General features: G+C 36.6%; 1 protein-coding gene across 1 annotated transcript in view; it reads right to left on the reverse strand.

The window, feature by feature from the left end:
• Positions 1 to 4,105: 4,105 nt before the first annotated feature.
• Positions 4,106 to 18,052, reverse strand: part of tacr1a (tachykinin receptor 1a) — a 28,544-nt gene continuing 14,597 nt past the window's right edge. The window contains exons 3-5 of the mRNA XM_039658483.2: positions 11,454 to 11,604; positions 8,418 to 8,614; positions 4,106 to 8,095 (exon numbers count right to left, since the gene is read on the reverse strand). Of these exons, the coding sequence (XP_039514417.2) occupies positions 7,765 to 8,095; positions 8,418 to 8,614; positions 11,454 to 11,604 (679 nt within the window). The 3' untranslated portion in view covers positions 4,106 to 7,764. The remainder of the gene's footprint in view (positions 8,096 to 8,417; positions 8,615 to 11,453; positions 11,605 to 18,052) is intronic.

Below are 18,052 nucleotides of genomic sequence, written 5' to 3' on the forward strand. Positions count from 1 at the left end.
TATTTGTTTTGAATATTTTATTTTCTTCTATGAAAAGAACTTTGAATTACTATTGTGTATGAAATGTGATATATAAATAAACTTGCCTTGCCTTGCCTATTTAGCATCTACAAGGCTGCGAGAGCTGAACAGAGGCACTAACTCGGGTGGAAGAGAACCACCGTAGACTATCTTCTGTTTCTATACCACAAAGGATCAGGTAAAAATAATGTAAACACTGTTATAAATCAGAATCATCCTTGAAGTTGCAACCTAACTGAAAAACCTCTTCATATACACAGCCTCAGACTGACTTCAAGATCCTCTGAACTACATTAGTATTAGCGGGACATCCCATTGAATCACCGTGAGGTCTAGCTGTCTATCCTCTGTACTTTTTCCAGTTCCTCAGAGAAATGCTGCTCTGAGAAAAGGAAAAATAATGGCTTTCATGAGAGGTGGAAGAATTAGACTTTGTAAAGTCCTAATCTTTGTTAAGCCCCAAGTGATCTCTGCTTACATTTTATCTTGCCGGCTCATTTACTCAATGATTTGGTCCCTTGATTGTTTTATTCAGCCAGTTTACAGTAATATAGATAAGCTAATTTGCATGTTATATGACTAAAAACTGATGAATGGCAGACATTAAAATTCAATACTTTTTTTGTCTTAATATATTACAATTTAACAAAAAAATAATAAATTCATAGTTTTAAATGCTAAGTGATTTAAGGTCAGTGACAACGTTATACACAATATGAAAAATGGATATAAATGTAAAGATTACATAGACAGTGTTATCAAATTATGAGTATTTCTAAAGATCAACAGAAGTAATGTAAAAATAAGATTGTGTCCCTAAAAATGACTGCAGTCTTTTTTAATTAAATAAATGACATGTAGCAACAAATAATTTTAAAATAATACAAATGTAATATAAAATAGTATTTTAAAATTAATATTTAAAATGTATAATTTAAGCTGTAAATGCAGATCTCAAAGGCAACTAAAGCACTAAATATAACTTAATTCTTTATTCACCACAAGTCTCAAAAACTTTCTTAAGAAAAGAGGGCGGCAAGAACAGATTGACATATGAAAAAAAAATTTTGACAGCTAATAAGAGCAAAAAAAAAAAAAAAAAAAATCAACCCAGCTCTGCAGACAAAGGCACAACTCAACATCTGACCAGACAAACTGAGCTGAATTTCAACGAGACAATAGCTCTGCCCTACTGTGAGACACAGACTTGTGTCTTTCTCTCTGCTTAATAGATTCAGTGGCTCATTTTGTGTCACAAACAATTAACATGATCAATCCTATGCTGAACCTACTTGATTTGCTTCACGACTTCTAATGCCAAACGGAGAAGTTCAAAATCTTCCCTTCAAAGCACACACAGATCTCTCACATATATTAGACAAAGCAGAAGCATACAAAATCATTTACAAAAGCTCATCACAACATTGAAAGCAAAAGTGGATAGCAGTTATTTTACAACTTGGCACTGTAAGTTCAGCTTATTCTTATGATTTTGCAAGATGTTGATGCATGTTCAGTCTTGCAGTATAATAAACTAAGTCTTTTAAAATATATTACAAACACATATTTTGGAGAAAGAAAACAAAACTGCCAAAAGCATATATTTAAGACAATTTAGCTTGGTTAACAGGCAACATAAGGTTATTAAAGGGATAGTTCACTTTGAAATTCATTTTTGATATGTTTTAGCTTACCTCAAGGGCATTCAAGATGTAGGTGTCTTTGTTTCCACAGTATTTTCAATTTCGATATTTTTAGGTCAAGCCGTTCTTGTCTGTCTGTCATATAATGGAGGTCTATGGTCACCACCACAAAGAGCATGCACAGAGAAGTAAATGTAAGTACACATTGATGGCCTAAGACACAAAACGAGTGGTTTGTCTGAGAAAACAAACAGTATTTATATCGTTTTTACCTCAGTCACGACACGTCCAAGTACTCTGAGGGCGAGGGCGCTTCTACGCAAGCGCCGAAAGCCCCGGAAGTGATCTCTCGCATGTGTGCATCACTCATTGTTTACACAGAAGTGAGATTTCAGAAGTGTTGCCCTTCACTTTGAAGATCCAAACATATTCAGATATACAGGAAATTATGGAAGACAATTTCGATATATCAACAGACAGAGCTGATTTTTTTTTTTTCCGCAACCGCTCAAGACATCACTTCCGGCGCTTGCGCAGACCGAAGCTCCCTTGGCTTCAGATCACTTGGACGTGGCTGTGGTTACAAGAGGTAAAAACGATATAAAAACTGTTCGTTTTCTCACACAAACCGCTCGTTTCATGTCTTAGGTCATCAATGTGTACTTACATTTACGAGTCATTAACTCATGTTTAATTTGGACTTCTCTGTGCATGCTCTTTGAGGTGGTGACCATAGACCTGCATTATATGACAGGCACACGGTTTGACCTAAAAATATCTAAATTGAAAATACTGTGGAAACAAAGACACCTACATCTTGGATGCCCTTGAGGTAAGCCAAAACATATCAAAAATAAATTTCAAAGTGAACTATCCCTTTAATAAGTCATATTCTTAACAGATTGCTGTAGATGTGCTTGATATGAATGTGTAAATATATGAATCAAAGTTGAATTACTTTTTAACTATTTGAATATACATAAATAATTATATGTACACTATTTTGTAATATAATAGTGTAATTAATTTAATTAAAAAAAAGTTTGATGTGGAAAAAAAAAACAAATGATAAAAGGCATAAAACCTAAAGGAATGCACCTGAGGCCCCATGTCCTTCAGAAGGAGTTGAAGTTTATACCAAGGTCCCTGATCATTTCGATCTGACCTTAACTATAAGTGTGCAGATATTGTTTTGTGAACCTGTCACACTGTACACTCTTAGAAGAAAAGGTTCTATATAGAACCTTAAAAGGTTCTAAAGCGCTACGTATTTGGAACCCCTAAAATTCAATGCATGTGAATGATCACCAAATTCAAGATATGAGGGTTAAAAAAAGGGGGCTTTATCCTCCAAAAATCAGCATGATTAAAATGTGAAATTAAGTTACTACAACAGTTTAATAAACAATAACTTAATTACAACTACAAAATGTTGCAGAATGAATAATAGCCTATAAAGAACCTTTGTGCCAAAAGGCTTCTTTCTTGTCATTATAGAACATTTTTTAGCATAAAAGTTCCTTTGGGGTTGAGTAAAGAACCCATGCTTCATATAGAACTCTTTTTTCTAAGACTGTAATGCAGGTTTTGCAAAGAGAGTGTTTGTGAAAGATGGATCAGTGCCAACTCTATTAGACAACAAATCCCCAACACACGACACAAGTAAGCAGCAGCGCTGTTTCTCTTTTCACAAAGAAAGAGAAACACAGAAAACCTAAGGGTAGAGCAGCGAAACAACTTGATGAATTTAAAAGGTCTGAAAAAGGGGAAAAAGGTCATAAAAACTAAATTACGACTGTGCTGGAAAAAGACTTGTCATAATGAAAGTGTTGCCAATAATTCTTGTGATCAGAGTCTTATAGGGCATTTCAAATCAGGCCTCCTGTGCTGGATGGAAATCAAAGCGCGTCTTTCTTTCTGAATAACTGATGAAATATACCAGCTGGACTCATGAAGAGGTAATGTTTAAAGCACATACACAGACTCACCCAGTTTACGTACGGACACGAATAATAACTTCGAGTGAAATTAAGCAGCCATGTAGAAAGGCCTTTGGAGGGATGTAAGGAATGCTGGAGGGTAGTGTGTGAATGCTTTCCTACACAGCTGTTGTTCTCCCCTCTGTGTTCTCTTCTCTTGGGTAATTGCTCTGATTATAGAGAGATAGAGCTGATGAGAGCAAATCCTCCAGCTCATACTCAGTTAAAAATGGTCCAGAGGTACCCCCAGACAAACAAAATGTGATTTTTGAGGTGGGGGGATGTTATCACTCTTCTGTCATCATTTATTCACCTTCATGTCGTTCCAAAACTGTATGGCTTGCTTATTATCTGTGGATCACAAAAGATATTAAAAAAAAGTCTGTTCTTGTCCATACAATGTCAATGGGTTTTGGCATTGTGACTTCAAAATATCCAGCCCATAGACGCTGGAAAATATCCAGCCCATATCCAGCCCTTTAGCTTCAGTTAGATGTGTCACAATCTGTCGTCTGCACCAGTCTGTCTCGTCATCTGCACTACACTTCCCAGGATCCTTTTGTCTCCTCTCCTGAACTCACTCCCTCATCAGCCACCTGTTCCTCGTTTTGATCATCTGTTTCACCTGTTTTCACTCCATTATGTTTGATTCCCCTGTGTATTTAGTTCCCTCAGTTTCCTTCAGTCTTTGTCGATCGTTGAACTTGTGAACTTATGTTACTGTGTGATTCCTGTCTGTGCCATTCGATGTTTGAAGTTTAAGTAAAGTGTTTGCATTGGAGTTCTGGCTCATCTGTCATCTTCCTCAACCTGCACTTCCATCACCGCACCCCGTGACAAGATGACGCCCTAGGATCGCGTGTAACCCTATGCCTACCCCAGAACTAATCCTATCCGCGTCATCTTACTGACGCTTTTCCTTTAGCGTAGGATCGCGTCATGTGACTGACGCTAAAGGGCGCCTAAAGTGTTGAATATTGAAGCATGGTCAAAAGGTGACGCCTTGGGGTGAGAATGCGTTGAAATATCTTATTTTGCATTTATATATATATAAAAAAAGGTTTTGGATGACCAGAAGGAGTGAGTAATTACTATATATATATACATTTGTATAATTTTGTTTCATTGTTAACTACATTAGTTAACATGAACTAATAATGAAATGCATTACTTAATGTTAATTTCAACATTCACCAATACATTAAAATCAAAAAGAGTATTTGTTAAAATTACTTAATGCACTGTGATGTAAGAAGAAACAATGAACTGCTGTATTTTTATTACCCAACGTTATAACAAGGATTAATACTGTAAAAAATGTATTGTTCTTTGATAGTTCATGTTAGTTAATATATATTAGCTGAAAACTTATTGTAAAGTGTTACTTGTTTTCTATTTTTAAATATTTTAATTTATTTTTAGCTTTGGTGAGCAGTGACTTCTTTCAAAAGCAAAAAAGTCCCAACTAATCAGATCTTTTGGCTAGTCATAGAATGGGCCAAGCCCAAAATGGCAAAACAACAAGCTCTTGATTGTCTTATTGGTCAAGAAATTAGCGAATTTAAGAAAATACCCTATTAAAAGTCCAATGCTGTCTCAGAAAACATCAAAGATTTGGGGAACTTGTGTGTGAAGTGGTAAGTCCTGAAACATGAGTTGCATGGTGATAGAACGGTATCTTTGAAAATCTGTTGAGAAATATAATAATAATTGCTCCTCCACCACAGTGAAGCATGGAGGAAGAGGTGTCATTGTGTGGGGAGCGATTTTAGCTGCTGGAATTGCTGAGCTACTTCACTGTGAAAAGACTTTTAATGCTTTGGAGTACAGGAGAATATTGCAGAATGGCTTGCTTCCAACAAATGAAAAGTTGTTGTCAAAAGAGGAGTGATTAGATGTCATTTTTTTAACGAGATAATGATCCTGCCCAAATTGCAAAGAAGTGACTTTGCATCAGGCTCATGTTTTGGCCATTCCAGAATTGAATATTGAATATTTGGTCTCACATTAAACGAACTAGGAGACATTTTGAAATGTTTGAAGCCATAAACATTGAGAGGAACAAACAGCTTTCTGCACGTTTACCCACACAGCTCAAACATTTAAAGATGACGAACGGTAAGGCTATTCCATTACTTTCTCTAGAATTTGTGCAATTGCTAATTTCCTGACCAGTGATTTAATTAAAATGGTAAGACTACTAAATAGTTGTTTGGCACACTTTAGAGTGATGGTATATGTGACAGTGCAAAAGCATCACTGACGGTTCTGAATTTTAAAATATAATTTGTACATCAGGAACATAGTGTGGCTCATTTACTCCTGGAAGCAGCACCTGCCAAACAGTCAGGGCCATTCAGATCACAGTCATTACAGTACAATATGTTATAAATTGCACTGAAATATTCAGAACATATTGCACCATAACAAGCCTTCTGCCACTGTGTGAACAATGAAGCACAGCCCCGCAATCAGGCTCGCTCCTCTGTTTTGGAAAACAGACACCATTCGCACAATCCCAGTCAAGAACAGCAGGTGTTCTTTCAACCCCCCATCCCACATCCCTTGCGCAACTTTTAAAACCCCCTCACCGCTTTTGTCCTATAATCCGGTGTACCTCAGTATCATATGACTGTATCCAGGGAAGTGCCTAAAGAGCTAATTTTACTTTGGCCTTGTCCAGTGTGAGGGAGATGTGTGTGTGGGCACGAATGCTTCTACAATAGAATAACTACAGAATCGGTACGTCACTAAGCCCCGCCTTACAAATGTTACTGACCAATCATACCTCAGCAAACTGTAGTGTCCGCACAACAAACCCAACAACTCAAAATCACGACAAAACTTGAAGGCACAGGTCTCAGATATTCCGCAACAGGTGAATAACAGTATGTGACAAAAGAAGTATATGTTTGAATTCATAGTAGGCTACTCAAAAAAGATTATGCAAACATATGACCTGGATGACATAGTAATAATTTATATTGTTAATGTTTTCATAAATGACTTGCAGTCAATGCAGTTTATCACTATGTATTGAAAAAAAAATGCATATATGCTTTGTGATGTCAAAACAAATTTAAGCCTAGCCTACTTAAAAATAAAATCTGATAATTTTTATCATTAATGATCATATTTCACTGATTATCACACTGCTCATCTCCTAATGATTTTTCAATTCCTTTTTCATTTTTCTGCTTGTCTACAACAGCAAGTATCCAGTAACTAAGGGGTGGAGCTTAGTGAAGGGTCAATTACGAAAAGAACACAAAAAAATAAAAAAAATAAATTCAAGTAAGCAAACGGGTGAGAGAATAAAGAAAAAGAGATAGACAGATAAATATTCTCTGCACATTTCCCCCCAGATCTATTCTTCAGAGCAGCACAAAATCAGAGCTTTCACCGCATGCATTTGTGTTTCCAGGCACACCTTGAAAAGTCATCTAATTTCCCTGTGGAAGTGTTTATATTGACAACTGATGTGGTTCATGTTTATTTCATGGGATCATTGCTCTAACTGACCACGAAGCTACCGTGACATTTTCAGTAATGTAATTTCTGCCCTTTGGTTGTTGTTTTTTGGTTGCAGTGAAAATATGATGTGAGGTTTCATATTATCTCTTCAATCATTTGAGCAAGGTGGGCCATCTTAGGTGATTAAGAGGTGTATGTTTTTTTTTTTTTTCCTGTTTCTATAGAGACCAATTTAAGTGGCCATATTCAATATATACAGTATAATGACTCATTGTTCCACTGCATCACATATCCATTAATGTAAACTTTTAACATGTCTTCAGTGATTGCAGGATCATTCAATCAGGCTCTCATTTACGTAAGTCAGCACAATGCAACAATTACACAACTTTGGAAAGAAAGCATTACCCCCCAAAAAAATCAATGTAAATGTTCCTCTAATCATAATCAAACCTCATGAATAGAATGAATGGATCATTTGAAATGAAAAACACTTGCTGTTTGTGTTCAACCAGCTAAAACACATCTGCACACACTCGAGGTAATCCTCAAGATTTACACTGGATGGGGTGGGGGGGGTTACATCGATTACATCTCCGCAAAAGATGGTGACATTCGTCCTGCTTGACTCTTGTGTTTCTGTGCTCTTATTCCTGTAGGTTATTACTGGAGTAGAAGCTGGATGTCTCCGACACGGTCTTGGAAATACTGCGAGAGGACGAGCCATTGGAGGTGAACTCCCTGGAAGGGCTGTGAGTTGCCGGCCTCTCAGAAGCCGCTCTGATGCTCCCAAAGGTAACCTTGTGGCCATCTTCACACGGCTGTGTCACGCAGGACACGGTGCTTTCCATTCGACTGGCCCTGTACAAACTGGTCTGGGTTTGAAGGTGCCGGGTGGACTTGAGCTCTAGACCCTCGTAGGATCCCTCAGGGACGCATGGACAGCAGCGGAATGCTTGCTTAAATCCAGCACGGAACCTGAGGATGCGTGCAAAAATGTAGGAGAAGAATAGACAGATGTGATAATGATGAGTTTAAATGTGAAAATTGACTAGAGGATATTATTACTTTGACTTTCAAAGGCATGTGTAATGGATTTTTAGCATCTGAGTGAGGCGGCAAAACCGGGATACATTACAGAATAATACATCACAGCATTGGGCTGAATTCTACGGTACAAAGATGGATCATTTCGAACAATAATGATATTACAGCAAATATTACAGCGACTCTGGAAAGAGCTAGATGTGACTATGTGTGTGTGTGTCAATTACTGTGTTTTCACTCCAGGTGAAATTACCTGTCATTGAGGCAGCAGTAGATAACGGGATTGTACATAGTGGAGCTCATTGCCAGCCACATGATAGTCAGATAGACCTGCTGAATGAAGGGATGCTCAAACAGGTGTGGGTAGAACTGGTAAATCAGGAAATAGACATGATAGGGGAGCCAGCAAACAGCGAACGTACATACCACCACAATCATCATCTTCACCACCTGAGGGTTAGGCAAGAAGAAAACATTTCAATATTGGTGCATGTCTACTGTATAAATACAGTGTCTGTCCTGACATTTGGATTCTGCCCACATTGTACGGAAACTGCCAGAATGCTGTCAGACATCATTTTCTCAACATTAGATTTCAGGTGGTCCAATGGCCCAAAGCCAAAAATATGCATTGTGTAGTAGCCAAATTTCTAAAACAGCTTAAATTAACATCAATTATATTTTAATGGTGATTTTTCTCTGTTTAACATGTTTTCCCCAGCTTACTGTAATGTGAAGTGACAATGAGGCATATGCAGGTTGATTTCCCCAAAAAAGTCTAATCATTTGTGGCGACCTGACAGACACATTGGGTCAAATAATGCCATGAGTTTAGGTGGAACTACTTGTTGAGGATGATAAGGAAAGTATTTGTGAAACCTAAGAATTTTTGCAATTCCATTTGGTGCTAAAATCACACACTACTGTTTTAAAGGTACACTCAGTAATTTTTGTTGATTAAAAACAATTATAAAAAATGAATAAACTCGCATAAAAAAAATACAGTCATATCAGTAGCCTAAAAGCTAAAAGTTTTATTTCACATGCAGTGAGTTGCATCATGATGGTTCGCATTTTCAGTAGCCATATCACCCTGTAACCCCAGCGCAGTCTCATCCCAAGACGTCATATAACTGATGTCTTGGGACGTCTTTTGACCACACGTCAACATTCGCCTTTTTAGGGTACCCTTAAACTTCGGTTAGATGACGTTATCGGATAACCCTACCCCAGACCTAAACCTACCCCTAACCTACCCCGTCACCTAACCGACGTTAAAGGTGAAGCGTCAGTTGTATGACGGTCATGTAACTGACGTTTAAGGGTACCCTAAAAAGGCGGATGTTGACGTATGGTCAAAAGACGTCCCAAGACGTCAGTCATATGACTTCTTGGGATGAGACTGTGTTAGTAACCCAAGACTAGTTGCTCACTAATGCTAAGCAGGGCTGAGACTGGTTAGTACCTGGATGGGAGACCTCCTGAGAAAACCAGGTTGCTGCTGGAAGAGGTGTTAGTGAACCCAGTAGGGGGTGCTCACTCTGTCTGTGAGGGTCCTAACCCTCCAGTATAGTGACAGGGACACTATACTGTCAAAGAGCACTGTCCTTCAGATGACACGTTACAGTAAACCGAGGTCCTGACTCTCTGTGGTCATTAAAAATCCCAGGATGTCTTTCAAAAGAGTAGGGGTGTAGCCCTGACATCCTGGCCAAATGTGCCCAGTGACGTCTATCCATCATGGCCTCCTAATCATCCCCACTATATATATGAAGAGTTCAGATGCAAAAGCCTCTAAATGCCATTTGAAATTTTCTTCTTTAATGATGATTTTTATCAAGCTTGTATTTTTAAGTTCAGTGATTTCACTTAAATGGCAATGATAACTACCTATTAATTGTTATTTAAGTGAAATTACTGAACTTAAATATACAAGTTTGATAAAAATCATCATTAAAGAAGAAAATTTCAAATGGCATTTAGAGGCTTTTGCATCTGAACTCTTCATATATATATGTGTATATATATATATATATATATATATATATATATATACTGTATACACACACACACACACACACACACACACACACTGATTGGCTTCATCAATCTGTCTTCTCTCCACCAGTAAGCTGGTGTGTGCTGGGCGTTCTGGCGCACTGCCGTCGCATCATCCAGAATCTGACAACAATGTTATTTAAAACTAAAATTTGGCTTCAACTCTAATTACACAAACAGGCTGGTTTGGCTAATGTCAATACACATTCACGAGTGAACTAACAGGCAACTGGCTTTTTTATGTAACTGTTAGGCAGGACTACAGCATTATATTTTTCCCATTACTGTAATTTTTATACAATTTGATGTCTCATCACCTTAAAATGTCTCCGGAAACATGCAGTTCTATATGGCATAAGTAACCACCTTTGTGTGATGCTGCATCCATGTTGTTTTGGCATACCTCCAAAATGTCACCCTTACCGGCCTATGCAACACCAAAAACAAAGAATTACTGAGTGCACCTTCAAATAGCATATTTTTCAGCAAATGCATTTTTTTAGTTGATTTGTCACTGTTGTTCTACCACAGAAAAGCTGCCTTTCAATTTTCCGCAGTCAATAAGCTGCACCTGTCCGGACTAGGTCTGTGAAAGGTAGGTCAAATCCCTACTCCTGTTCTACAACACTGGAGATTCATGATCCATCTACAGCTTAAAGAGGGCCTGAAATCAGCATGAAACCCACCATGACACACACTGCCTGAAGCCAGAGTATGTAGAAGCAAATCACTGCAGTCACCAGTGGACTGTCACAGGCTCTTTGATGTTTATGATGCTCAAACCTAAAACAGGGACATTCAGGCGCTCCGAGGTAGTCACATTGTGTGATCATATTTTATGTACCAGCAATATGTGCAGAGAAAATAGATTAAGATATTTTGTAGAAGGAAGAAGAGGAAAATGTTAAAGCAAAACAATAGCATTAGAATGTAAAGTAGATTGTGGAGAGAAAACGGTATATCTTCACATCTCCACATGCTGGTGTGGTGAATGGGGCAGACATACACACACACACACACACACACAAAATACAGATGAAAGAAGCAGACGGACCTTCTCCCTATGAGTTTCATAGTGATTATTTCATGTAGCCATGTCTGACCCTCCTTGCGTGTGAACTCTGTCGTCTCTGTAAACTCTGCTTTCAGTGTCTGACCCGGACTGTGTGTGTCATCATGGGCTTAAAGGATGATGGAAAAAGGAGAAACAAGAGGATGATGTGATGAAGACCTTGCGTTTGGCATTCAGCTGCTCTTGGTAACGGTCAGACGAATCTCCTGGGATCTCACTGGCCCACAGAGTCAAACCCACCACCAGGTAAGCGCAGCCCATCACCAGGAGAGGGAGGAAGTAAATCAGCACTGCTACACACACAAAGTACCTTCAAAAAGATAGATAGATAGATAGATAGATAGATAGATAGATAGATAGATAGATAGATAGATAGATAGATAGATAGATAGATAGATATTAATATAACTCAATAATTTCTAGATGTAATAATTATTTTTGTATGCAATTTCAGCATTCTTATTCACTATCTGCCTAAAATCTTGTTTAACCAACCACTATGAATTTGTGTTGCCCCTGTGCACATATACAGTATATTACTGTGTGTGTGTTTATAATGGACTCTGTTTTTGGATCCACTTTTACATTTAGTTTGGTACCATTTTAATATGCAAATTGTTATCTATTTATCTCCCATTTTTGATATTCTTTAATGTTTCTTTGCATATTAAAAGTGCAAAACCAAGACGAAGAGTAAAATTAGGGAACAAACTTGTAAAACATGGCCGCACATGAGTAAGTCTATTTCTTTATTTTCTTGATTTCTTGATTTATTTAATTACGTGCGGGGCTCTGTAAAATGACTTATTTCAATTAGAATAAAATCGGCCGACAAATGCATGCAAATGTAATCATTTAGTAAACTGGATGCTAAATACAAACAGCTTTTGCAAATAAATTTTCGAGTCAATCAGGTGCAAGTCAACCTCAGTGAAGTATTAATGTAGATAGTAATGTATAATGTCAATGATTTTCTCAAAACATTTTTGCTTTGCCAAATCTCTGTCACACTTCCGTCATTTTGCCTGTCTGGAAAATCAAGGCACATTTCATTCCTTACCCCTAATACACTGGGTCTGGCAAAGAGACAAGATCATGAATCAAATTAATCAAATGCAGAATATCAGATGTATAAAGTCAAAGATGAATATATTACTTCATATTAATCTCTCAACAGCAATTACAAAGTGAAATAGACTGCTTAATGTGTATATCATTAAATAAACCAGTAAGTGAAACACACCAATCAAATTGCATCATATTTTCCTTCGGGTTTACAGTCTTACTGTATTAAAATGCACCATGTGTTAAAAATCACTCGCAAAACCATGGCCAAATGACAATACAGTGTTTCCTTTCTTAACGTTTCCACATCCTCAGATGAAAAAATCCCTTTTCTGAATGAATTGGAATTAATGAAAGTATGTATGTGGCGTCAGAGTGAGTGTTAGAATAAGGCAGGTTGTGGTGCCACTATTTTGGCTCATGAATATTAATTACATGTTATGTGATATTCAGGGATGGTTTATCCAAATATTAAAAGTATGTCATCATTTTCTCACCCTCATGCCATTCCAAACCTGTTTGACTTTTTATCTTCTGCAGAATAAAAGCAGAAAATTGCTGGAGTCCAACAGCACTGCACCTCATCGACTTTCATTGTATGTATGTAAGAGCCAGACTGAGAGATACTCAAATAAGAATGCCACCTGCCAATCTGAAGACAACGCAAAGTCTCTGTAATAATGTTGTTTCCAATGATTCTCTCCATGAGGGAGCTGAAAAACAAGGCCATGATTAATTATACTACCATTGTTTCATATTCCTTAGTGACACAGGTGGAATACTGTCATCAGGAGAATTGTACTTGGCCCCATTCACCTGCCCTGTCCTCGAACTAACAGTTTCCCCATGGCTGAACACAGCACAATAAGGAACAGCACAAAGGAATTTTGATGAGTAAAGCAAGGCTGTCCAGGCACCTCACATTGACCATTATGTCTCGTTCATAATTTCCCTAGCAGTTGAGAGCAATCAGGAAAACAGGAGTAGCCTAAAAAAGAAGGCGAGAGACTGAAAAAGAATAAAAGGGTGATCGAGAGAGGGTGAGAGATTTGACGTTTTTCAACGAAAAAAAGGGAAGACTTTTCATTTACACGACAAAGGCATTTTGCACTGTAAAAAAATATTGTTGGTTTAACTTAAAAAAATAAGTCACCTGGTTGTCTTAAAATTTTAAGTTGATTGAACAGGAAAAAGTGAGTTAATACAACGAAGGAGATTGATTTAATCATCAGAAACTCAAAATAATAAGTTATCTCAACTAAATAAATTATTTAAGTTGATTTGACAAAAGAAAAAATGTTGTGATAACAAATCTTGAAAAATCTTTTTACAGTGTGGGTGCCTGAAAACACAAACTTTTGAAAACGGGTTTCTTTTGAATCTGTGAAAATGATAACGTCATGCATATTACGTGTTCAATCTATAGTATTTCATTGCCATCGAATGGCAATAGAATACAGTGGTTTTAATCCGTCAAGATTTCAAAATAAGAGTATTTGTGTTCGTGCTGATCACTCATCTTAGCCCGCCAGAAAGCTTGTCTGAGTCAAGATGGCCGCCAGTGATGACGATAGAGACTCCACCGTAAGACATGAATAAAACACACTACAGCTATTGACCAATCAGAATCAAGGCCTGGAACTAACCGTTTTTTTTTATTTATAATATATTTTTATATTTATATATAATTGCATCCTTGATGTTAAATTGTTACCTTTCAGTTCAGAAATCTGAGAATTCAAAGGCTTCACTAAAAAATGAAATTCTGTCCTCATTCTCATTTCATTCCCTGTATGACATTCTTTAATGTGGAACACAAAAGTAAATATTTAGAAAAAATGTCATTGTTTTTTCTCTACAAAATTAAAGTCAGTGGGGTATTATGCTGTTTTGGACCCCTTTGACTTTCATTGCATTGATTAAAAAAATGGATCATCATCAATGGAAAAAAACATGCATCAAAATATCCACAGAACACTAAGAAATGGTTCTATTTAGAACCAGAAATGGTTCCATCCTCCGCTTCATATATGGAAAATGGTTCTATATAGAACCATTTTTTTTGGGGTAAAAGGTTCTATTGGCCAAGAATGGAACCCCAGGGTTCTATATAGAACCCAAAGGAACCCTTTTGAAAAGAGTGTATAGAACCTTTTAGGGGTTCCAAATACGTATAGTGCTGATAGAACCTTTTAAGGTTCTATATAGAACCTTTTCTTCTAAGAGTGAAGAGAGAAAATTATATTTCTCTCTTCTCAAATGATGACAGAATTTTTGGATGAACAATCCCAAATGAACTCTTTTAACTTGAATCTTTTCAATCAGTTTATTAATATTAAAAGCTACATCCAAGCAAATGTAACATTTGCTTTGTAAAACGTCTATCTCTATAGAACGTCTACAGGGTCATACAACTCAAGCACATCTGCACAGAACATCAATTTAGTACATAGTTGAATTGTACAAAGTTTTGGCTCATTATTGTCAATTACGTAATGCGGCTGTTGGATGGTTTAAGATAGAAAAGTGATCTAATTAATATTAATGAGCTACGATTGTGCCAAATAATGACAGCACACCCGGCCCATCTTGCCCCATCCGACTCGCAACACTCATTCTGATGCCACGTATTCAGACTAGCAAGGTCAAACTCCAGAGAGAAAGTGATTTTTCATCTGTGGCTGTGGAAATTTCATCAACAAAATTGAGCAGTTCCTGTATGAAATATTATAGTAGTTAAGTGGTGAATTGTGGTCTTAAGATATTGAGTAAATTAGAATGCCATATGTCAAAACAACTGGACAATTCACAGTCTGAGGTAATGAAGAGATGCAGCAATATGCCAGCCAGACTGATTCCTTTCAACATTCTTTCTTTAGAAGCGATGTCTCACGCAGCATCACACTTCCAAATTGGTTTCCGCTTTTTAGAGTGTCTGTTTATTACCACGAGTGAACGGTGTGAGGGACTTTCATGCAGCAGTATAGCTCACAAATGATGTAAAATACAAGTTCCAGCACCAAATTTAGGGAAATGGATCATAAAGACATCACAATATGTCTGTGGTTGTGGGCATGATAAAATAACATTTGCTTTTTGAACAGGGTAGAATGCTTTTAGGTAAAAATACAATATCTGTGGCTCTTGTCATCAAAGAAACAGCCAGCTAATAGCACATATTTGCAGTGGAGAGAGAAATTGGCAGTTATTTAATATAAATCGAGCCCAGGATTTGGTAAAAGTTTGCAATGTGACTACCAGATGGAAACCTAATTATATCTGACCTCTGCATGTCTTCTAACATCTCCGCTAAAACTTCACTGATCTCTCAGCTCGAGGGGAACATTTGTAAAAATAATCTTTGAAAATGTTCTTTCAGGATTTAGACATGTCGGTCAAAAATCGGAAAAACAGGAAGGGGGAGAGACTGGAACATCTGATATGGTTTACATGTGTCGGACGGAGTGATTATACCTTATTTAGCATTGTTTTACATCATATCGCTACCACCAAATGCTTGACCAATTATGGAATTTCCCAAATTAGTAAATGATGTGGCCAGTGGTGTAGATGGGGTGGTGATTTTTTTTTTTTTTTTTTTTTTTTGCCATCCAGAGTCTAAAGAAATATATATTCTTTGAAATAACTTTATTTTCATTATGAAATTGCTGAATTGAGCTATTTTAATAGTTGAATTGTTTGTTGGTTCTCTTTAAATGCTTACATTTTTATTTCAAAAAGTTAATAAAAATAGTTAAACAATAAATTAGCATAATAAAATTCGTTAATAAGAGTATTTTGAGAGAAATTAAATATTATTTTTAAAAATGTATTGTGGTGTAATTTGTGTTCTAGACAATGGTTTTATGCATTTTATTAATGTTTGTAGGGAGAAAACAAACGCTACAGATTTATACTTTTAATACAATAACAACTTTTAAAATGTTACAAAAACTCGATTTAAAATAAATGCTTTTGAACTTTCTATTCATCAAAGAATCCTGAAAAAAATATCCTGGTTTCCAGGATTTATATCCTGGTTTAAATATAGGCTACTACTGATATTAATAATATTTTTTGCACATGTGCCCCCTTGTGAATCTCTTACATAGAAAAAAAAAAAAAAATTCACCTATATGAGTTGAAAAAATCTCTTTTTCAACTAGGCCTATATGAGTTGTTCTGTCTTCAGACACCTCATTAATATTTCATATTAGTTGATATTTGTACATTAAAACATGGCAAACTGCACTGTGAGTTCTTCTGTAAAATGTGAGTTTCATGGCAATTTGCTGAAATCAGTGCTGCACAGAGCACACCCTGTCAGAATCCAGACCGAGGAGAGCTCAATTTCGTCCTTTTCTCGCAAGAGCTGAGAAGGAGAAAGAGAGAGACGGAGGGAGTGAGAGATGAAGCCTGTGCCAAGCAAGCCTGTGGGTCGCCCAAAAAGACATCTAACTTCCAGGCTAAGCAAACTGTAACTGGCCACATGCTGTTAGTGAGCTGTCAATTGAGAGTATGGTGGAGAATGTGTTATCTGTGATCCGCTATCAAACAGAGCCAGATAATACGACGAAATGCTACTGAGGTAACATCATACATCTCTGCATTTTTAAAAAAAATCACGCTGAATTTAATCTTAAAAAAAAATATTAATTATAATTATAACGTGATATCTACCTTATCTGGACTATGTAAGTAGGTATTCGTAAAACTGAAGACTTTTGCTTAAAAGTATGGTTATTCTGTCTGAAATTCAGCCATAATTTTCTCACTCTCATGAGGTTCTAAACTTTCTTCTAGGGAACATATTCTGAAAATGCTTTCAATATGTTTTCACACTGAAATTAGGGCTGCAAAATTTGCAATGTGATATTGTTCTGATAAAAATAGTGATTTAAAACTCAGTTTAATGCAATGCTGGTTGCTGTGCTTATTTGTAGAGTTGCACAATTTAACAATGAAAGAAAAAAAAATATTATTACTAAACAGAACTATCATTATTGTAATATTTCATTGTAAAATAAAAAACGAGTATTTAAATGAATAATAATCATTTAAAGGGATACTCCACTTTTTTTTTTCTCATTTTACAACTCCCCCAGAGTTAAACAGTTGAGTTTTACCGTTTTCGAATCCGTTCAGCTGATTTTCTGATATTTAGAAGAATATCAGTAACCAGACAATTTCTGGTCTCAGTGACCATATTTTTTTCCTACTATAGAAGTCAATGAGACCAGAAACTGTCTGGTTACTGATATTCTTCTAAAAATCGTCTGAATGCACTTGAAAACGGTGAAACTCAACTGTTTAACTTGGGGGAGTTGTAAAATGAGCCTATTTCCCAAAAAAAGTGGAGTATCCCATTAATTATAAAAGAATGTGATAGAATAGTGATATTTCCAGTTGTATTAATTTCTTCATTTTAAAACTTTCAAGTTTTTTATCTTTGGAAAGAAAACCAGGTACAGCCTTTAAAGCTTCTCTTTTTTGACAGCCGGTTTATAAGCGCTTCTCATTACAAGTTTGAGAAGATGGTTGATGTTGTGTTTCCAGGTGCACACTATAAGCGACTCAAAGTTGGAAGCGACTCAAACTCAAAGCAGATTTAGAGATTAGTTTGTATAGACCAGCATTTAGTGCAAATTGAGATGCTCATCTAAATGAACACAGTGCCACGATTCACTCTGAAA

Source organism: Pimephales promelas, chromosome 4, assembly GCF_988280905.1.
Source record: "Pimephales promelas chromosome 4, fPimPro1.hap1.1, whole genome shotgun sequence".
NCBI classification, from domain to species: domain Eukaryota; kingdom Metazoa; phylum Chordata; class Actinopteri; order Cypriniformes; family Leuciscidae; genus Pimephales; species Pimephales promelas.